Source organism: Panthera uncia (genome assembly GCF_023721935.1).
Source record: "Panthera uncia isolate 11264 chromosome D3 unlocalized genomic scaffold, Puncia_PCG_1.0 HiC_scaffold_8, whole genome shotgun sequence".
In the NCBI taxonomy this organism is placed as follows: domain Eukaryota; kingdom Metazoa; phylum Chordata; class Mammalia; order Carnivora; family Felidae; genus Panthera; species Panthera uncia.
Genome location: NW_026057586.1, coordinates 53118314 through 53141895, shown reverse-complemented (window position 1 = coordinate 53141895; position 23582 = coordinate 53118314). Strand labels below are relative to the sequence as shown.

Genomic DNA, 23582 nt, shown 5'->3' with positions numbered 1-23582 from the left:
GAATTTTATATTAGCTGGAGGGGATCGTGAGATTGGGGAGGAGTTTCTCCCCTTAGGGTGGGAGAGACTGGAGGACACTCACAGGCATCCCTGGTTGTGCTATAGCACAGAGAGGCATAGGTCACAGAGACAGGGACAGACTTATGGAGCACGTTCTCAGAGCAGCCAGAAGGGAATCAGGCAAATCAGATGGGAGGAGTGAATGTAGGAAAGTCTTTTTGGTGGGAGCGGCTAACAGTCATGGAGAAGAGGACGTTAGGAATGAATGTAAGTAATTTCCTCCTGGCACCTGGCATCTCTTTTGTTACCCAACTAACCAGAGAGGTCTGCTGCTTGCCCATCATGTAGAACCCTCACACTCTTTAGAGGTTTAGGGGACTAGACCAGTATTAGGAGAGGCAGAACGTGGAGAATATTCCTGCGTGATTCAGCTTTCTTCATCTCATAGGAGGCACAGTTATCGCTGAAGACGAGGAGGCAGGGTTGAGTTGCAAGTGAGCAAGAGTCAGAAAGGGAGAGTCGGAGAGGGAGGGAGCGGAGATCATCTCAGAGGACTAAGGAACAGCAATGAAATCAGCTGAGTTTGAAAATTGTGGGTTCATAGTGGCACCGAGCCACAGGACTAAACACTGGAACACAAGATGGGAATATAGCTCTCCAGGCTAGCAGGACTTACCTGGCCTGCTCTGCACCTGAAAATGGACCTTGTTTTGCAAGAGAAGCTGCTTCTCATGAGGAGGGCTCTGACCCTTCATTTTGCCATGAGTTTGCTTCCTGCACAAGGCTCCAGCTGGGTGGTGTGGGTGTCCAGCACTGTCTAGGGTTCTGTCTCCTCTCTGTATCTCTGTCTCCCAGCAACCAGTTGGCCACTGTTCTAGCTCTTAGAGGTGGGAGAACTCTGCCAGACTCTGCCAGAAAATCTGGGCCCCTGAATAATTGTTATGACTTCCTTATACACAGAGACCAAAGAAATTATTGACCCCTGCCTAAATCTGCCTGAATGAAATCCACCAAATAAACAAATAAATAAATAAACAAATAAATAAATAAAGACATTCAAGAAAGGTTGGAGTATGAAGATTAGCAGGAGAAATAATTCCCTGTTTTGGCTCATGCCACCTTTTAGTTTCCCAGGTAAATGCCCAGGAACTAAAGAATGTCTACTACCTTCTAACCATTTTTGTCTGTTATTTCATTAAATAATCAGCAATCCCATGAAGATAGTATAATGATTATTTGACAGATAAAGAAAACAGAGTCTGAGAGTACAATAAAGTCTCCCAACATCAACCACTGGCAAGTGGCATTCCTGACTTCCACACCTATGCTCTTTCCAGTATCTTATGCAGAGAGAAAAGTTAGACTGGAAAAGGAGTATATGAGGTGAATTATGGTGTAGGTGGCAGGGCTGGGGGAGCGTTTGACCCAGCATGTCCACTGGATGGGAGTAGCAAGCTTCACCATCCATTGAGGGTATAGAAATATGTCTATCCCTCTCTGTTTCTGATGCCTGATGTGGGCACCTGACGATTGTGGAGTTGGGCGTAGTAGGTAAGAATCAGAAACAGTCAGGGAAACCACTGCTTCTGCCTATTCCATTCTAGAGACTCAGTTCTTCTTGGAAAATTAAAAGATAGATATGTTAATTATGCTTAAGGACTTCTTTTTTCAAATGGAAGGTCTCTCATCTTACTGAGGCAACCTACTAGTGTAGAAACATAGAAAATCACTTTCCCCTTAATGCATGTCCAACTGTCCAGATAGTGGTGATGCTGGTGACCTTGATGCAGCTTAAATATGGGTACTGTCTCATGTGCGAATCCTGATAGACCCGACTTGATTCTTCTCCAGCGTCTCCTGTTGCAGTTGTATCTGATTTTATTACCAGTTTTTGTCCGAATCCACTGAGGGACTGGGATGGTTCCACTTTTCTTTCTTGGCCGGGAATTGCTGGACCCTGAAAGTCTTGTGAGAAGACGTGGGGAGGAGCAGTCAACCGCACGCCCCACAATGGCAGAAAAAGGGAGAGACAGTCATGCTTATGGATATGAGATACTGATCCTGACTCAGGTAAAAGTCCTGCATAGCCCCAAGGGAAAGGGTCTTTGTTTTACACTGTGGTCAGCACGCTTGCAGCTTTCCATGGATCCACTTGCAAGATTGAAAGAAATTATTCTTAGGGAGCCTGGCTGGCTCAGTCGGCAGAGCACATGACTCTGGATCTCGGGGTTGTGAGTTCGAGCCCCGCGTTGGGTGTAGAGATTACTTTAAAAATTAAATTAAAAAAATAAATTGTCATCCTCTTCAGCCCTGTGCCTTGTATATCACCTCCTTATTCCCAAATAAAAATCATCCCCCATGGGGCTCAGTGGGAGGAAGGAGGTGTGCTCTTCCCTAACGTCTGGGCTTTTGTTTGCATATAGCTAGATTTAAAATTAGAGTTCTCATAAGAGACCCATCTCACACCCAAAATAGTCTTTCTCTGCTTCTTATTCTGATGTATCATCTTTAAAAGGAAAACCCAGACTTCAACCTTACGCCCACTAGCATCCCTTTCAAGTGATCCCAGTTCCTCCATTCTTTCCACAGCTGAAATGTCTTTGTGCAACAATTCGTGTACATGTGCTTTGCTCTCCCATCTCAGTGTGGGCAGGGATCGAGTTTGCTGAACTGCCTCAGATTCTTCTATAAGCTAACTACAGCCGCCCCCGCCCCCCGTCCAGTGGTCCTAGCTAGAAAGTGTTGATAAAGGAAAGAAATCACCCTCACATGGCTTCATTTAAGTAGATTCAGACCCAGTTTTCAACACAGCACAAGTGGATGGGGAGGGAGAAGACAGAGTCCCAGGCACTATAGGGCCGCCGGGGAAGGCTCTTCATAATTTGAGCCCAAATTTTCTCAAATGAAATGATGATATCTGCCCTGTCTCACAGGGTCGTGAAAGGATCCGGTTTGATGCACGTGTGAAAGTGCTTTGAAATACAAGGTAATAGGGACGCCTGGGTTGTTCAGTCGGTTAAGTTTCTGACTCTTGATAGCGGCTCAGGTTGTGATCTTGCTGTCGTGGGTTCGAGCCCCACATTGGGCTCTGCGCTGAGCATGAAGCATGCTTAGGATTTTCTCTCTCCCCCTCTCTGTCTGTCCCTTCCCTGCTAGTGCTTTCTCTCTTTCTCAAAATAAATAAATAAACTTTAAAAAGAGATAAATACAAGATAATAATATAAATAAACAGATCTGTGCAAAAACCAAACAGTGATAACTTACCAAAAGATCTTCCTGGCTCTATGTGATGAACTAACCCAGGCCTGTGCTCTCTGTTATGATTCCCCATAACCATCTACTGCAGGATGAGAAGTTTCTAGGTTATGAGTGGGGGAGTTAGTATGGAGGTGCCCACTTCTGAAATGGAAGAAATTTAGTTCACCAGTGTTTTGGGTTGTTATTTTGTACTTCCATTGAGGAACAGACTAACAGCTGGGGAGGAAAGGAAAGGGAGAAAGAATCTTAAAAACTAATTACCAGGGATTTTATAAGACACCTAGGGAGACCAGACTTACCCACATAAAAAGAGTAGCACCGCAAAACAGGGCCCATAATGTGATTAAATATTACACAGGGGCACCTGGGTAGCTTAGTCGGTTAAACATCCAACTTTGGCTCAGGTCATGATCTCATGGTTTGTGAGTTTGAGCCCTGCATCAGGCTCTGCGTGGAAAACTCAGAGCCTGCAGCCTGCTTCGGGTTCTGTCTCCCTCTCTCTCTCTCCCTTCCCTGCTTGCTCTCTCTCTCTCTCTCTCTCAAAAATAAATAAACATTAAATATATATATATGTATGTATATATATATATACAGAATACAAATAGTTGGTATAAATCTTCATTAAGTGGCATGCCTGCAGGAATACAGTAGAGACGCATTATTCTGGAAGATGCATTCAATGAAGGGTGATGGGTAATAAAAACTATTGACTACATCTGTGCTGAACAATCTGGAAAAGGTGTATGGGCCAGAGTGTGAAGGGAGCCAACTAAATGCAATCCCAGGAGCACATCTGCTTCATTAGCTTTTTTCTTCCTCAAAGACTACAGAACAAATATGAAATTTACCTTTAGAAGAAGAGAGTTATCTCCACACTAAGTGAATGTCTAATGGAAAAACAGAACAAACTCCATTAGAGCTTTTTTCTTCAAAATTAAAGTGAGTTTTGGGATGCCTGGGTGACTTAGTCAGCTGAGCGTCTCAATGTGGATTTCAGCTCAGGTCATGATCATGCAGTTTGTGAGTTCGAGCCGCACTTTGGGCTCCATGGTGGCAGTGTGGAGCCTGCTTGGGATTCTCTCTCTCTCTCTCTCTCCCTCTCTCTCTGCCCCTCCCCAGTCACTCTCTCTCTCAAAGTAATTAAACTTAAAAAAAAAAAAAGAAATTAAAGTGAGTTTTTAGTTCTCTAGAAACAAAAGCGTGGAGGCGAAGGAAGTAGGAATTTCATCTGCTTGACCCAAGCCCTCCTGTTGAATGGCTTCTCCCAAAGCCCACATCAGCACCTCCTTTTCCTGGGCCCAGGAAAGATTATCACTTAGACACTGGAAATGCAAACAATCCCGGAGCCAGTAGGGAATTTCCACTCAAGGAACATGATGGCAAAAAGCTGGAAAACAGAAGGGCCACAACTTCATCCCAGTTACTTTTGCTCCAAATCTACAGCTCTCGCCAGACCATGCTGAGGATGTCCCTTGTTCTGCTTTCAAGAAGACATCCATCTGAGTTGGCTCCTACGTGGGTGGGTGTTGCCTGAAAGATTGTTTGGAGCAGTGCTTTCTTCTCATCTGAGAATCACTGTCTTACTCAGCTGCTCTCACTATAGTAATCTATTATACACTCAGGTTTTCAGGTGTAATGGAGAAACATTAGCTCAAAGTTTTGAGGCATATCAGAATAGCTGGGGGTTCTATGACAGTTCCCAGGGGCTCTGCCATACAAGCCAACAAATTGGAGACCCCTCAGGACAAGTTCTAAGCTTCCAGGATTCATTCTAAGGATTTGCTGGTGTCACAGCCGTACCCATCAGCAACATAATTCAGAGATGTTTCCAGGGACCTTAGAGTTTGCCTAAGCCACATATTCACTTAGGAAATGCCTCCTCAGAACTGTCTCAGATCTGGAACAGGTGATCCAAAGCACATACCTGTCCCAGGCAACCAAGGATGTCTGATTACCTTTGAATAATCCAGACTTTGTTTTTTTCCTCTTCTCTTCCGGGCAGAGCAAGTGTGGGACCCACAGGTGGCATAACCAGAGAGGAATGGTAGTATCCTGGCCCTAGGTGATAACAAACACTTATTGGTTGTTTGCTACATATCAGACACTGTCCCAAGCATTTCCTGTGTATTATTGCTTTTAACCTTCACAACAACCCTACAAATAGATACCATTAACCTTACGTTACATAGGAGAGAACAGAGATTGAATGACCTGTCCAGGGCAGGGGTTGGTAAGTATTGGGGCCAAAACCCTCAGCCAGCTCAGGGCCGGACCCTTAGCAACTATGATGCTCTGTGTCTCCACATGCTTCTTCCTTTCTGCTTCAGGGGTGTGGAGAAAAGGAGAAGGGCCTCACATAAGCAAGACTGGAAAAGAGTAAACACTTAGGCCTGAGGAATTGCTGCCTCATGGCCATCAAGGGGAGCCCCTGGCTGTCACTGAGGAGGCGATTTCTGCACCTGGGCTGTTCGGTGGGACTGGTGACAGAGAGTTCATAAATGCCCTGAGTTCCGTGTGTGGGAATGCCAAAATATTTGAATAATACTTAAGTATAGTGTGCATATCATAAACCATGGTCTAGCCTGGCAGGTTTTTGTTTGATTTGGTTTGGTTTTAATATTTTGAGAGAGAGTGCGAACAGGGGAGGGGCAGAGAGGAGAAGAGAGAATCCCAAGCAGTCTCCATACTGTCGCCACAGAACCTGATGCAGGGCTCAAATTCAGGAACCTTGAGATCATGACCTAAGCCCAAGTGGAAGTCACATGCTCAACCGACTGACCCACCCAGGTGCCCCTAGCCTGGAAGTTTTAAACAGAGAAGAAAGTTACTAGAAAACCCTGTCACAATAAAGTTTTTTTTTTTCTTTTGTCTTCTTCTCAGACCTTGTGGGGACTGAGGTCAAGAAAGAGAGACCTCATTCTACCCTGGGTCTCAGGCTTTGTAAATCCACAGCAAAACCCGGCACTCACACTGCTTCGATCCTTTACTCCACCTCCCCGCAGAGATGCAGATTTCACCACGGAGCAAGTGCCCTTCTGAGGAGTCTCCCTGTCTATGCGGGGGCCAGGAAGGGGGAGCAGGGCGCCTTCTCCCCTTCCTCCCCGACAGGGAGGGCATGTTGAGAACTGCCTGGTGGCAGAGCTCCAGCAGTGCAGCTGTGCCCCCGGTCCCCACCGGGTGGAGGGAGGGCCTTGGGACAATGCAGACCTCAGGACAGCTCTGTGCAGAGCGGTTCTGCCCGTCTCAGCATGCCCTCAGTTGAAAGGTTCTTGCCTTAGTCTGCACGGAAGACAAGAAGTAGCTTGCAAAGGAGATTTTCAGCACAGTGCATAGGGAATTAAACCTATATTAACAATAAAATTGGTCTGTGGAGTGGAAAAGCTGGAACGGTGCTGGCGTTCCCTAGGCAACAGGCTGAAAATGTTCATTCCTTAGAAAATCTTTCAACTGGCCATGGCGCTTTCCTGACAGTCCCCGTGGCTGAGCTCCGGAAAAATAATGAAGGTTATGGATAGGAGATGGTGAGTGCCAAGAGAGCGCCCCTTCAAGTCAGGATTGCTTTTCTTGTGTTTGGAGTTGGATTAGAAAAACGAGCTCGCAGACCATGATTGCTGACACAAATAAATCCATAACTATACTGAAAAACACTTGAAACTTATCCTTGCAATAAAAGGCGGGAGGGAAGAAAAACCTATTTGCCTCTTGGTAAGCTCCAATGCTGTGATGGAAAACTCCGTTATTCCTAAGAAATATGTGTAATGAGCATGTGTTTTTGTCCAAGTCGATTTTATACTTTCACCTAGCCTCTGTTCCATAGACTAGCCCCACAGCAGCTGGGCTGAGTGTGTGTGTGTGTGTGTGTGTGTGTGTGTTCACGTGCTGTATGTGTGCAGTTTTTCCTAATTATTGCAGCATAACTTCCTCTTTGCTTTACCAGACTAAATCTCCACAGTGAGACATAATGTGTAAACTTCTTGTATGTTTGCTTTTTTCAGTTCTAGGGAAAATCCGAACTGCAGTGGGCAGTGCCCAACTTCTCATGGCCCAGAAATTCTACCAGTTCAGAGAACTGTGTGAAGAAAACCTGGTAGGTAACATTCCCCATCACTACCACTTCCCAGCTAGTCAGGAGGAGATCATGTTGTCAAGGCTGCCACAACTAATTTTGAACACTCTCTCACCTGAAATAGAATTTTCTGAGGAATCTAATTTCCTGCTTTTCTTAAAATTAGAAGTATTTAGGGGCGCCTGGGTGGCTCAGTCGGTTGAGCATCTTACTTCAGCTCAGGTCATGATCTCATGGTTTGTGGGTTCGAGCCCCACATTGGGCTCTGTGCTGATGGTTCAGAGCCTGGAGCCTGCTTCAAATTCTGTGTTTCCTTCTCTCTCCGCCCCTCCCCCACTCACTCTTGGTCTCTCAACAACAAATAAGTGTTAAAAATTTTTTTTTAATTAAAAAAAATTAGAAATATTTATTTTATACTTAAATAATCTTAAAAGAAAAAATCCAATCAAGTTAAAACTCCATTTCCTGCCTTTTTTTTTTTTTTTGGTAACTGAAATGTTTCCAATTTCCTGGCTTTCCCAGGGCAGCCCTGATTTCAGTATTCTTACCAAAGTATGGAGCAGCCTGATATTTCAAAAATGATATTACCGAAAACCATTTTGGATAATGATGTTCCTTCTGAAATAGCCATCAGTGCCTATCTCATCATCAGGGTTCTCGATTTTAATTTAAGGCCAGAGGTGGACGGCATCACAAAGTGTAGATTTGATCTCCTTGAGACAAATGAGTAATTCATCCTTGTTGGACGTACAAAAACCAAATAAAGTAAAATGAAGAGACAGAAACACCACTAGCGTCAACAACATTTTTTTTAAAGGGACTACAAAAGACAAGGGCAAGAGCTTCCTCACGTATGTCTTTTTAAAGAAACTGCTACTATTCTCTGCAAGTGTCCTTCCACAATAGCTTTTATTGGTCAGTTGTTGGTCACGCTTGCTCTAATATAAAATGAAAAGCCACTTGTTCATCTTGTGCAAAGTAAAAACATGGTTATTTGCAATCTCATTGACTATGATTTTAGAGTTTTAACCACATCTTGTTAACAAGGACAAATATAGACTGGAGGGGATCTATCAAGACAGGGTTCAATCAAGAGAAAATGGAAAGCCTGCAAAAGTTGGTGTTCTCGGTCCCTTTTCACAAGACTTTTCTTTCTGAAACCCCCCTTTGGGGCTGTCCTTCACCTCCTCCTCACACCCACCCCCCACATCTGTAGTTTGTTTTCCTCTCCCTCAGCAAAAATCCTTCCACCTTCCCAGAAATTCTGTTCTGGATTATGGGATAACATAGGTTAGTAAATGTATTGGTAAGTGAATTCAACAAATATTTTACTGAGCTTCACTCAGTGCCACGAACAGAATTCCTGCTAATTTGTAAACTTGCTAATGTGTCACAGATCCTCATTAACATGGTTCTGTGCTCTTCAAATGTATGAAAGTTCATAGAAAGCTGTATTTCTCAAACTGCCTAAAAGATACATGGAAGCCAATATGTACGCCCTATAGGGCAAACAGCACACTTTTTCACAGAATCATATAATAAGCAGGTATGTTATGAAGTAGAACACAAACACTGTGCAAAGTTTTGATGATGAAATTGCAGACAAAACATTTTGAAAATTTCGCAGACTTCTAGGAAAGGTTTGTTAAAGCCAGCTTTTGACGTTTCCTGGTTCCTGATAGGCTCACGTGCCTGAGCAGCGAGAGGAACTTAGTTGGAAATGTGGGCAGCATGTTAGAGGCAGGAAGTGGGACTGTGCCTCGGGTGGAGGGCCATGGATGGCTGGTCAAATCGTGCCTCAGAAGGGAAGGTTCAAAGCCCAGTATGTGCCGGAAGCCATGGCAAGAGCTTTAGGATATATGATCTGGTTAAATCCTCAGAGTGACCCTATGGAGCAGATAGTGACATTATTTTTATAACAACTTTACAGTTGAGGAAAATGGGCATGGAAAAGCTAAATAACTTGGTCAGGAATGAAAAACAAAAACTAAAAATCAATCAATCAGTAACTTGGCCAGGGTCAGCTGGTAAGAGGCAGAGCCCAAGATTCAAATCCCAGTCTATCTGACCTCAGTGCCTGTTTGACAGCCCCACCACCAGCCCCAAAGATTTGAATTCTAGTCCACGCCCTCCTAGAGGGACATGGGCAGATCAGTCAGCCCCACCTTCTCTGCAGCAGGAAGCGTGGTGGCCTGGTGGTGGCATTTCTTAGGTCTATAAAGCTGCACAAAAGCGTCCCTAAGATTGGGCACAACCAGACCCAGCTCTCCTTTCTTGAGTTCTTACTCTGAGGAGAACACTTGAAAACACCTGAATATTATCCCAGACTTGACTTTCAGGCATAGAATAAATGGATGAGCATTACTTTTTCCAACAAAACTAAACTCAGGAACCCAGCCCCCCCTCATCCCTCCACACCCTCCATCACCTCTAACCTCCAAGTGGCCTGGTTCAGACTAAGGCGAGAGCTGCAACTCTCTGTGCGTGGGATGTCACATGACCCACAGTTTCTCTTTCTGTCTGCTTCCCCATCTGTCCCCTTGACGACACAGGGGCAGTGATTCTTGGTGAGGAGGGACCAAATCGCCCATCATACAGAATTAAACAAACTCTTTGGGCCTACCAAACAATCATTTCATCACTGCTGCACTGAACCAATTTAGCCGATAGGCTTGTGACCTAAGAGACTGTAGTCAACTCCAAAATATGAGCAATTTGGTTCTTAGTTACCAGTGAGATGAGGAAGACCATAAAACTCCATTTGCAATGTACTTTGTTAAAGCTATTATCTGTCTGTTCTAAACCTAGATGTTAAGAACATTTTTTAACTTACTAAATGAAAATGCTGCAGAGAAACTCTTTAATTCAGGTATCACTAGACTAGGGTTTAATACTGAACCAAATACTGACAAACTTTAGAATTTACGTCTTCAGTGAATTCTAGAACTATGGACAGTTTTAGAAGTATAAGTTTATAAATACATTTTAACTTGTATTTATTTTGAAGGCAGACCAATAATGCTAGTCCGTGAAAGGGCTAAAAAGTTCTTTCCAACCTATTAACTTTTCCAACCTATTAACTTTGATGAGCACTGACCTTGCACTTCCTGAAAGTTTTTTTTTTTTTCTAAGTTTATTTATTTATATTTGAGAGAGAGCACAAGCAGGGAGGTGCAGAGAAAGAGGACAGAATCTGAAGCAGGCTCCAGGCTCTGAGCTATCAGCACAGAGCCTGATGTGGGACTTGAGCTCATGAACTGTGAGATCATGACCTGAGCCAAAGTCAGATGCTCAACCGACTGACCCACCAGGTGCTCCTGAAAGTTGGTTTTTAAAGTACAAAATGGGGGCACCTGGACGGCTCACCCGGTTGAGTTTCTGACTTCGGCTCAGGTCATGATCCCACAATTCGTGAGTTTGAGCCCCACATCCAGCTCTCTGCTGTCAGCCCAGAGACCACTTTGGATCCTCTTTGTCCCCCCTCTGTGCCCCTCCCCCACTCCCACTCTCTCAAAAAGTAAATAAAACATTAAAAAAAAAAAAGTACAAAATGGCCTCAGGTTATTATATGGCATGAGGTTTCACAGTATATCCAATTGGCTTTAATACCCACAGGTAACCCAAACTGACCCAGATGTAAGCCTCTGACATCTGGAAGCTCCCACCCCCATAACCATGAATCCCTTTAGCTACTATTGGCAGTAGTGATTAATATTGGGCATGACACCTTCAGTCTCCTAGTTATGTTTTTTCTGTTTTACATCATATAAATTCATGGTTCATACTTTCTAGTACCTGTCAGGGATATAGGGATGGGGCAAAAAAAAATGTCAATCCTTAAACACTGAAGACTGTTTAATATTATCTAGAAAGTGGGTCATTACAGACATCTATGTGTAATATATAGATATGTGTTCTTGCATTTGCTATTTTATGTTATGGTTGATTTAAAACCAATTCATTTCCCAAAGATTTAGTAAAAGTCCTTGTGAGCGCCTGAGTGGCTCAGTCAGTTAGGCATCCGACTTCGGCTCAGGTCATGATCTCACGGTTTGTGAGTTCGAGCCCCACATCCGGCTCTGGGCTGACAGCCCAGAGCCTGGAGCTTGCTTCAGATTCTGTGTCTCCCTCTGTCTGCCCCTCTGCTGCTTGCATTCTGTCTCTCGCATTGTCTCAAAAATAAATAAACATTAAAAAAAAAAAAAAAAAGTCCTTGTATGATAAAATGACTTCCTATATTAGTAACATCTTAATTGTTAAACACATGGTACATTAAAAGTGCAGTTATTTGGGGGGCACCTAGGTGGCTCAGTAGGTTAAGCATTCAACTTCAGCTCAGGTCAAGATCTCGAGGCTCGTGAGTTCGAGCCCTGCATCAGGCTCTTTGCTGTCAGCACAGAGTTGCTTCAGATCCTCTGTCCCCCTCTCTCTATGCCCCTCCCCCACTCGCACTCGCTCTCAAAAATAAAATAAACATTACAAAATATTAAAAATGCAAATTATTTTCTTACTCATCATTTGTTTACCCTATCGTTTCCCTCAACATGACTGTTAAAACAAGTCTTATTTTAGATTTCTTATCTGTTCTCTGAATAAGTTGGATGACATGATGTCAGATTCCAGCTCCACTATCCTCCCCACCCCCACCCCCCACCCCCGCCAAAGATGGTGTCTTCATTTAAATATGTTTTAATGCATCTTGTCATAGTTTTTTGAAAAGTTTGGGTTCTCTCCTCATACCACATTGATAGATGTTGTATTACAAAAGAAGAGTTTTACAACCTTGACATTTGAGAATCACTGACTCAGATGAGTGTATAAAATTACCATTTGAAATGAAATCTTTTAAGAAGAGTCAAACCCATAGAAAGAAAGAGGAGAAAAGTGGTTGCCAGGGGCTTGGGGGGTGGGGGAAAGGGAAGACATTGGTTGAAAGGGTACCAACTTTTGGTTATAAGATGAATAAGGTCTGAGAATTTAATGTACAACATGGTGACTATAGCTGATAACAGTGTATTGTATAACTGAAATTTGCTAAGAGTAGAACTTAAATGTTCTCACACACACACACACACAAAGATAATTATGTGATGTGATGGATGTGTTTATTAATTCTATGGGAGGAGTCTGTATACAATGTGTACATATATCAAATCTTCGTGTTGTACACTTTAAATATCTTACAATTGTATGTTTCAATTATTCTGTAATAAATCTTTATAGATAGATAGATGATTGATAGAGATGATAGATAGATAGATAGATAGATAATAGATAATAGATGATAAAGAAAGAAAGAGAAAGAAAGAAAGAGAAAGAAAAGAAAGAAAGAAAAGAAGAAAAAGGAAGAATTACCATTTGTAGCCTCACTTTTATCTCCTATTTGAAAGCCAAAAGGAACTCATCCCCCTTATGTTATTTGAAATATTTGAAAATGCCCCTTTGGGCCTGTGCTTGTTGTCATCGATTGCCTCTAAAGCACGAATGTTTTTCTTTCTCTTGTACAGAATCCCAATGCTCATCCAAGGCCCACTTCCCAGGATCTGGCGGGGTTCTGGGACATGCTGCAGTTGTCCATAGAAAATATTAGTATGAAATTTGATGAACTTCATCAGTTAAAGGCCAATAATTGGAAACAGATGGATCCTCTTGACAAGAAGGTAGAACAATGTAGATTTTGTATGGTTCATTTAAAAACCTGCACAAACACTGGACAGTCTAAATAGGCTTCTGCATTCAGTCTTGCTGTTTACAATGTGAAATGGAGCTGATATCATATTAATCTCATTGTAATGACAATGTTTACATAGTAATCATTTGGGATATTATCTGTAATATGTTTCAGGCATATTTTTAAAGAAAAACCTGTCTTTGTGAATTGGAAAATGGGAATGTGGCTTTTTTGTTAATTAAACTTTAAGTTAAACCATTTTAGTCACTGGAAGGAACTGCCTCCATTTTGCTTTTTAAACTAAAATAAATGACATCTTCAGTGCATGATTATATAGAGCAAGAGTTCAACTTCCTTACACCCTAGGATGTGTTTCTGAGAAAAATAGGAAGCCCTGAAAACTAACCGACTTTGATAATCATTTCATAAATATAGTAATAAAGAAACCGCTGTTGTTCAAGGTTAAAAATATACACCATAAAGGTTCACAGTAATCATAAATGTTGGGATTTTTTTTTTTTTTTAAAGAGTTTTACTTTTGGTTGACTTGACTTGGGGAATATTGCTCACTGGGTTTCTCATTCAACAGTTTAGAAATAAAGGTTCAAGTTATTTTACTTTAATTAATAAACTGCAATTTTCACATTTGATTATGGTGGTTCCACCAGGCTCACACAGGTACCCAATATCCACCTCCCTAGGTTGGCCTGTCATGCATGACTTTTTTAACTCTTTGCTTTCCAATGGCCTGAGGTTGAACAGGTCCAAGAGATTCAGCCTCTAAACATGAGGCTTGTGTGTTCCCATGAAGCTCCGGTAGCCTGCCCTTTTCAGATCTCCTTGCCTGTCAGAGAGCGAACAGTAGTCCAGTCCATTTTGCTGCTCTCCATCATGGTATCCGGGTTCATACAGTCAGTGGACTCCCAGGAGAAAGCCAGTCCCAAGGGCCGAGTCATAATCAGCGAGAGGGTCAGTGTCATTGTCCCTCATCTCCAATTCTATCGCCATTGACCAGGGGTTTTAGTGTTAAGCATCAAAGTACCATTGATATATGTGTGGCCTCTTATGTGGGAAGCCAAACTCCCGCACTCAATCTAGTTTTCTTTAATCTGTGTTTAAAACTATGTACTAAATAAGCTTTTAAATTGTTCTTATTTTAAGAAAACACGACAGATGTACACACATACTGGTAATTTAGTTTTTAGAGCTGATCCATCTAATTCTCACTCATTGGGTTTTTTTAAATATTATTCTTTTAAGTACAAGGAAAGGAAGATATGGCTAAAAAGTTTCCAATATTCATACTTTTCCAAATATCACCAAGTTACCCAACAGTGAAGACTTAAAATGTCCAAAATTTGTGATGCTAAGAATTGACATATGTAACCTGTCGACACGTACACAGTGAGTCATTAGTGAACTTGATTTCTAAATTTTTATACACTTTGTCTATGACCAGAGCTTTTCAGCACCCCATGAACTTGAGGGGAAGAAACAAATGAGCACAATCAGAGTTGGCCAAATGCTGTTTGCACTCTGGACTTCCCTTTTCTGTCCACACAGACTCCGCCTTAATCAGCCTGCGGGCAATTCCAATGTAATAAATTTATCTAGGCACTTCACCCAGGCAAGCAAGGAGGATTTGCTGCAATGAGTTTAAGTGTGAAGATACAGAGTATACCCCTTTGGAGAATCCTAAAATCCCTATTTTAAGATAACTGTCACATCCGTGTCATGAGAATTGAAGGTATCTTACTAAAAATGAAAACAGCAGATTCATATGGACCTTTTCGGAGAGTCTGAAAACTCATTATCCTTTTCTTTAAATTCCTTCGTGGTTTAGATTCGCAGCTTGCCCACTGCATTTTCTTTTTTTCTGTGACCCAAGTGTTGAATGGCCTTTATTTTTGCAGTGGCATTTTAACGTTTATTTATTTTTGAGACAGAGAGAGACAGAGCATGAACGGGGGAGGGTCAGAGAGAGGGAGACACAGAATCTGAAACAGGCTCCAGGCTCTGAGCTGACAGCACAGAGCCCGACGCGGGGCTCGAACTCATGGACCGTGAAATCATGACCGGAGCCGAAGTTGGCTGCCTAACCGACTGAGCCACCCAGGCGCCCCTGCAGTGGCATTTTAAAATATCCAACCATTTCATAGTTTGCTGATGCTGAGAGGAGGAAGACCTCTTTCAGTCCTGGGTTAAATTTTCAAAGCACAATGTCTGTTCCTGTGATTGGAATTGCCTTCTGGGCCACCACAACCGTCCTGAGGCCCCTAAGGAGTGACATCCCAGCGGGATGTTTTAGGAGCCTATCTGGGAACGGATTCCACCCCCCCCCCACCCCCCTCCCCCACCGAGTGGAGGAACCATCAGTGTCCTCCCTCCAGGGTGACCCCGGAAAGTCTATTGCTGTGTGTTTGTGTGTGATGTGCAGACGGGTATAACTCACAGTGGCATCAACAAAGCTAAAGAACACAGTCTTATCATCTCTTCTTCCTCATTTGGCCTTTTAGGTTTGGATGGGTGGGCCCGGGGAGAGAGGGCGGGGATGTTTTTAAACTCTGAGCCGAGCTTGCACCCGCAGCCTCGCCTCCTTAGAGGGGACGCAGGGTCCCCAGAGGCTGCTGCTGCCGCTGCCACCCTAACCCATCCCTGGCACCCGGAAGAGTCTGGAGCCTCCAGAGAGAACCACACTAAATATGCCGGGAGCCGCAACCTTTCAGCAGAGGGCATTTTAAATACCCACATCCTTCCCTTGGAGAGACTAGTTCTGCAATTCGGCCTTACCCTTGGCCTTAAGCTTACCGGTATTCCTTTTTTTCCCCCTGCATCTTTTGAATACCCAAGCCAGAATAATAAAGAAATATATATATGTACATTTTTTATATGTACATATAAAAATATATATATATATATATGTGTGTGTATATATATATGTATACAGAGTGCAGATCAGAACTAACCACCTTTAGGTTTAAAAAACAAACAAAAAAACCCAAAACCAAAATCAAAAAAAGTGTGCGTGTTCTAACTACTGACCTATCCCAGTTTTTCCCAAGCTTGTCCTGAGAAGCTGTGTAATGTCCTGAACCTTCTGCTTTGATCAGGAGAGAAGGGCCCCTCCTCCAGTGCCAAAGAAGCCGGCGAAGGGCCCCGCGCCGCTGATCCGGGAGCGCTCGCTGGAGAGCTCGCAGCGCCAGGAGGCCCGCAAGCGCCTGATGGCCGCCAAGCGCGCCGCGTCCGTCCGCCAGAACTCGGCCACCGAGAGCGCCGAGAGCATCGAGATCTACATCCCCGAGGCGCAGACCCGGCTCTGAGCGCCCCGCGCGCCCCGCCGCGCCGCCTCCGCGCTCCGTCCTCCCTCCGCCCCCTCCCCGCCCTCCGAGCCCGTCCGTCCCGGAGCTCAGTGACTTCCACTGTCGCGGTGTAGTTGTCGGTCTTGCAGGAGCCGCCCCCCTCCCCCCAGTAGCCCCAGCCGCCCGGACCGGTTTGCCCACGTTCTCCACCGAGCTTCGCCACCCGTACGGACGCGTCACCCACCTGCCTCATCCGGAGAGCCGGCCTTTCTTTTCTCGGCAGAACCAAACCCACCTGTGTAGAAATGGCCCCTTTAGGTCGCCCACCATCCTCAGTTCTCCCAAGCTAGTCTGTCCCTAGAGCTCAGCAATATAAAACCATAGGGTATTTCAGAAATCCAGTAGCACAGGGTGAGCCTTTGGGACTTAACCGTCTTCCACGTGAAGGAAACTAGGGCTCCGATTCCCTTTATTTCCCCTAAACGGTTATTATTTTGTCAAGCAGATGGAGCACTTTATTTCCAACCTCAGAAATCACGCCATCTCACCGGAATCGATGAGTGACAATCCTAGAGGGGACGAAGTGGGGCTGGATATGTAGTGGGGAAGGGAGGAGCAAACTCTGCAGGTGCTGGGGCTTACCTGCTTCACTCACAGCTGCACAAACTGCCTCACTGTTACTCCATCCATCACTGCTTCAAATGTTTCCATCAGCAGAAGATTGTAAATTCGATCTTTCAGGGAAATTAATCTATTCTGAAAGGCAATAAAAGGAAGAAAGGCAAGGAAGCACTGCTAGTTTAAGATATACTACGTAAGGGATTTTTTTTTTTTGTCCTATTATTAAGAAAATTTAGACCTGAAATGTTTTATCAACTTTTACTGTACTATGTGTATTATATTGTTGTGATGGTGGGGGGTCTTTAAAGGGGAAAGCGTTGGTCCTCTTAACGTGTTAGTGTCCATCCTGGGGGGCCTACCTACTACGCCTATAAGTACACACCTGGTCAAGAAGTGCTGTAAGTGGCAGCGAGGGTGTTTTCGGAGAGAAGTTTGGATTTTCCTGTCATCCCTTTGAATGCTACACATCCATCTGTTGTAACCCGGTAGTTTGTAATGCAGACATATTTTCGCCTTTGGTCTTCTCTCCCTCCTACCCAGAGTCCTACCAGTCCCCAGCATAAGGGTTTCGTCCTATGTCAAACCGATAAAATAAATTCTCTACCCAAGTAGACACGCGGCCTCGTTCCAAAGAGCTGCCCCTCATCTTGAGGTCCCAGGTGGTGAGAGAAGAAATTTGACCTCAGCAGTTCAGCAGTCACGAGGAAGGGGGGAAAGTCATGATTCATAAGCACTGAAAGAAACCCAGGCTTTTGGCAGAGAATGTGAATTTACACTTTTAGTCCTGACGGATGGGCAGTGTGCGCTAAGCATCTAGCTGAAGTTATCTTTAAACGCCCTTACTCGTAGCAGTTTAAACATTTAGGATGTGGTGATCTTAAAGTATCACTGACATTTTATGTCCAGCTCCCACTCTAAAGCATTAGAAATTACCCTTGAAAAATGACAGACTAAAAACACACATCAAATAAGCTTGCACCAGAACTTTTTTAAAAAAATATACTCTCGTAGCCAGGTGCTAATTTATTTATGAAATTAAGAGAAGTGATGGGTTCTGGCAACAACTATTTTCATGGTCACATTCTAAAACCACTAGGGAATTCGCTACCTCTCAGAGCCACTGATGCTTTGAGCTATCTTTATAAACAGGGCACAAATGTTTACTGCTGTGGTTTACAAGAAAAGGGCTACTAACCTATTTAAAAACCAACCAACCAACTTTTAACTAGGGTGGACAAAGCACCTTGAGTGCTTTGCAAAATTGGAGCTGACAGAGATTTTGAACTTCAAGGGTTCGCTTGTTTTAAAAAGAATACACCTTTTCTTCAGTTTGTAGCAGCAACGGAAGGTCACACAAAGTTTGCAGCCAGTAAGGCCATCTGCCACCTTGGGTAGCCTATAGTCCCATTCAATCCTGAAAATGACTTGGAACTCATAGATTGACGTGAAGGAAGCGACATCCATCGGAAGACCCATGTTCCCAACTACAGCTCCGTGCCCTGAGGTAGAGAGAAGATTGGGATTAAGAAATCGATTTCTAATATGACTCAAGATCATCCTACAGTATTTTATTTGGAAACCGGTTTAGCCCAGGATATTTTAAAGAGAGACAAGAGAAGGCCTATTTATCTTGTCTATGTGAATGGTATTTGTATATTCATAAGCTATTTTTGGTAAGGATTTTAAATCTTTTAGCTGAATGCCTACAGGCATCATGACCCTTGCCTTCCTTAAAACAAATTGTACAAACACTTTATAAAAAGCTAATTATTGATCTTAAAACACGACCCCACATAAAGCTGCTTGTTAACCATTTGCCCCCTTAAGCTGACATCCATGAGCATAACCTTTGTCACATTGTTCTTTTTGATGTAATTTGTAGATATGTTTTTTAGTTCATAATGGAAAATGTATGTACCCTGAAAAATTACTTATTTTGTTTAACTTTGGTATAAAGCTGTTTGGGCATTTTCTTGGGGGGGGGGGGAACTACAAAAGAAGTTTGTCTCCCACATCAAAAAACGTTCAAAGAAATTAAGTATTTATTATATTTTTTGCAGATGTTTCCATACAATTCACATAACCTTTTTGTAAAGAGAGATGAAGAAATGGATTAAAGATTTTTAATATTTGAAATGGTAAATAGAACTAATTTATTTGTAATATATTTCTGTTATTTATAGATGTTTCCTTAATGTTTTACTGTGCATTACCACTTTAATTTAAGCCTTATCCTTGTGAATTTACCATTTCTTTTTTAAAACATGTCTAGATGCATATTTTAAATAACTGGAATGTAAATCACTAGCATATCTGAATTCCCAATGTAATTTTTAAAAATTATTTTGGTTTGGAAAAAAAAGATTCATTTGAAAGCCTTCAGATGGAGGGGTCGGGAACATTTTTATGGCTTTATGAAGTGGAATTTCATAGGCTTATTTACCTAGATTGTGTGTGGACAAAAAAAAAAAAACAAAAAACTGTAAATAGATGAATGTTTCCCATAATGTAAAAAGAAGAAATTAATAAAATAATTAATGCACTGCTTTCAGGTCTGTGTGTTTTCACTACAAAGCCCTGCTTCTTCCAAAATACAAGTAATTGTCTTTGGAGGGAATAATTAAGCAATGAAGAAATATATCATTCTAACTTTTATTGTTAGAATACAATAAAATACACGTTTAGGTTAGCCGCTGGTGAGCAGATGGGTAGACTTTGTGTCCTATGTAAAGGATCAAAATACTGAAAACCAAAAGGCCTTTTACCATGGCCTTTTACCATACACGATCACGCACATATGAAAGTTTCAGATGAGAGCTGTATATTTGTGAAAGAAGTTATCGGCCTCTCAAACGTGCAAATCTATACAGATTTGACCCACCTGGATTTCTTTGCAAACATTTCATCAGTTTTGTTTCCTACACGGTTCCTACCCTGGAGGAGATAGGGGAAATCAGAATAATGCTTTGTGGTTTTAATTTCATCCCCGAAGTAATGAAAAACTGTGCTCACTGAGGCTTAGTGACTTGTCCAATGGGACACTACTATTAAGTGACAGATTTGAGGGGCGCCTGGGTGGCTCAGTCGGTTAGGCTCCGACTTCCGCTCAGGTCACAATCTCGTGGTCCACAGGTTCGAGCCCCGCGTCAGGCTCTGGGCTGATGGCTCAGAGCCTGGAGCCTGCTTCCGATTCTGTGTTTCCCTCTCTCTCTGCCCCTCCCCCATTCATGCTGTGTCTCTCTCTGTCTCAAAAATAAATAAACGTTAAAAAAAATTTTTTTTTAAATAATAAAAAAAAAAGTGACAGATTTGAATCCAAAAATCTGAAACTTTGTTCAGCTTCCTCTTCAGTAGGGTCTCTATCATTCTTCCCACATTTAAAATGGATAATTATTTGCCACTGTCTGTTTCCGCTGGTTTTCATCTCAGTCATGTTCATAAACCTTACTTGAAAAAATTTTTTTAACATTTAATTTTGACAGGGAGAGACAGAGTGTGAGTGGGGAAGGGGCAGAAAGACTAAGACACAGAATCTGAAGCAGGCTCTAGGCCCTGAGCTGTCAGCACAGAGCCGTCGCAGGGCTTGAACTCACGAGCCCTGAGATCATGACCTAAGCTGAAGTCCGATGCTTAACTGACTGAGCCACCCAGACACCCCATAAACCCTAATTTATACACAAAAATACAGATTTACCTCCCACCCCCATAAAGGTAAATTAGAACGTTTTATGAAGTGGACTTGAACTTCTCTGAAAATGCCAAAGTCTACACAGTATTTTCTCCCCACAAGTACTTGGGCAAACCCATCCATCCATATGTAACAAACATGGAAATTAAGCAGCTAAGCCTCTTTTTCTGATTTTTGTACGTAAGCAAGACCTTTACCAATTACCAAAATAACATGATATACTTCTGAAACTGTTTGAAAAGAGGATCGATCAAGTGGCTCATTGCTTGTAAGGCTGCAAAGATCTCATTACCTGGGTTCGTGCACTGACTATTCCTGTAGTGTGAGCTGCAGTTTTACTTCTTGCCTTTTACCAAATTAATCCTTATATTTCACTGGGGCTTCTTAAACATTTCGGCCAATCCCAAAGCAAAGTGAGTTTGTTATTGCATGTAAAAAATTTGAATTTCAGTGAAGCAAATTTCAATGGCCCATGTTACAGGGTCCACTCCCTCCCAAAAATGTAATTTTGTTTCTTATGGAAATTGAACAAAATTGTTTGCTCTGAACATGAGTTTTTTTTATATCTTTGAAAGCCACCCCTTGAAAATACAAATCGACTTTGGTTTAAATAAATGGCATTTAAAAATCATAGTGTCTGAATGTGTTCATTCTCAAATGCCAGTGATACTAAAGGGTCTGAAATTTACCTCAAGTTTGCTCAATAGCCTCTTTGACTTTTAGCCACTAAACCAAGATCAGATCAACTCCTTTTGCAAACAGTAACTGGTGACCCTGTCTGAAAACCCTCTCTGGGTCCCAACTCATTTACTGTAAGTTCACAGACTAGGTCTCAAATTGCTCTGTAAGTCACTCATTATCTCCCCTAAAGCAGGGAGAGGAAATAGTGTGCTGTTCCTGGTCTATATGCTTCCCTGCGGGCTTACTGCGGGCCTAGGGAGGCATCGCCAGACAATCACAGGAATGTGCGAAACCCCAGTACTGGTGATTCCTGATTCCTGAGTCTCCATTTAGCCTGCCAATGGATGATTTCAGTACATTTCTATGTAAATGAGCACGAGCCTAAATTTATAGCAAATGGCTGAAATCAGGAAAGCGTTCTGATAAACACCAAAGGGTAAGCCCTGCCATGTAGCTGATGGAACTGTTTTGCTGTTCCTGGCACCAAACGTTTTCACTAGTGCTTTTGAAGATTGCTGTTCTTTCCTCTTCACGCTTCTAGTTTTCCTTCTGGGAGGAGGAAGATGACTTGCTAAGTAAATCATTGTCATGGGGAGCTTCCATAGAGATCACAACAAAGAGATTTTTCCATAGAAAAATTCGCCTTTTCACTTCGGAAAGAGGGAAAGGGAAGCAAATTGTCTTAGTTTTCTCTTCTGTTACAAAGAGGAAGATGCACTCTCCCTATTGACACTAAAGAAGGTGACAGACAACAATTACAGGTTTTGTAGTCTTAAATCCTTGTGCATTTGCTGCTTCTGAAGGTCAATGCTCCCGTGTAGCTAGCCTTCTGAGATTTACCCACATAACCATCAGTTGATGAATCCTTCCTTCTTCTTGGGAGGCATTTCAAGTCCAATGCCTGCAAGCATTTTCTATTATGAAAAATGAGGAGAAACATCTAGGAAGTTAGATAATACTATATGGATGGCCCCATAAAGTATATTGGAAGAAACATCTCTCCAGGTTAAGATACAAACATTTTGCTAACTTTAAAAGAGGCTCCATTTGAAAGGATTTGGGGTCCTAAGCAATAACCTCTTGCTACCAATAATGTTTACTCCTGTAAATTAAAAAAAAAAATTTTTTTTTTAAGTAATCTCTACACCCAACATGGGACTGAAACTCACGACCCCAAGATCAACAGTCTCATCCCTCTCCATCTGAGCCAGCCAGGTGCCCTGTGAATTACATTTTTTTAAATAACAGCTTCATCCCATCATTTCCTTTCTAGAGTAAGTCCTAGTGTACTTTGCAACCTTGGCCAATACAATGTCTGTTTGTAATTCCCAAGTGTGAGAAGAAGCAGGCCTTAAAGTCAGAAGGTAAACAAAGATAAGCAGGAGAGAGGTTAAATAGTTTACTCTTAGAATCCTTTCCAGTTTGGTTTAATTTAACACATTGATCAAGAGCCTCCCCTCTCCCCAGCACGTTCAATGAAGGGATTTTCTCTCCTCTACAGCATGGCGCCTGGCCAGAGTAATACCTGGGAGGTGTTAGTGAGCCTAGCACTTCCAAGGTTGAGCTTGTCAAACATGAAAGAGCAACTCAGGGGCTCCTGAATTGTTTCTTAAGTTAATCAAGCAAGGCAATGAGTCTGGAATGATTAAAGGAGGACCCTTTCAAAAGAGCTGGTGTCTTTGCATCTAGTCTTGAGTTGATACACCAAGGATCCCTTGGCTAGCAGACTGTTCAAAATGAAATCTTACAGAGAATGGAAAAAAACTGATCAATAGTTTGGAAAATTAGAACAGGGGAGAGATTCTGGCACCGGAAAATGGGAGTTTGTCAACTGAGCGTGAGTGAGTGTTAAAGAGATTTGTAAATAGAGGTGAAGTGAGGAATAGTTATTCAGATGATTGTGAGTAATTCCAGAGACAAGGAAAGAAAACAAAGCACCCTACCAGTGTGAGCCTGAGATGTTTCAGTGTTAGAATATTAAGGATCTGTCAGTGGCTGAATTCATCATGTAATTGTTCTCAAGGGCACTTCATTTTAAGATGGGTTAAAAGAAGGCCAAAGACTAGCCATTCTTCCAGCAAAGGCAACACATTAGAACTGGGCTAACTATTCAACTGAGAGAACTTGGGTTAAGTATGAAGGAAATGCTTCCCTGAAGAAGTACGAGGTCTTAACTACCCTGAGAAATGGGGTGTATCTTCCTGAGAGAAGTCATTCTGCCAATGGCGTTACCTTAGTGATCCTCATGAAACAGGACAAGTGCCCCCATGGTTCTAAGTATTTAGATTTATTAGATAA

At 42.6% G+C, this 23582-nt stretch overlaps 1 protein-coding gene across 5 annotated transcripts in view; it reads left to right on the top strand.

Moving 5' to 3' along the window:
* Positions 1-19455, top strand: part of DLGAP1 (DLG associated protein 1) — a 933957-nt gene extending 914502 nt beyond the window's left edge. For 2 of the 5 annotated variants that reach the window (XM_049619698.1, XM_049619699.1), the window contains exons 8-10: positions 7254-7345; positions 12832-12984; positions 16106-19455. In XM_049619698.1, the coding sequence (XP_049475655.1) occupies positions 7254-7345; positions 12832-12984; positions 16106-16315 (455 nt within the window). In that variant the 3' untranslated portion in view covers positions 16316-19455. Of the gene's footprint in view, positions 1-7253; positions 7346-12831; positions 13629-16105 lie in introns of those variants that run through there. The other 3 variants (XM_049619697.1, XM_049619701.1, XM_049619700.1) reach the window with 3 other exon arrangements.
* The last annotated feature ends 4127 nt before the right edge of the window (positions 19456-23582 follow it).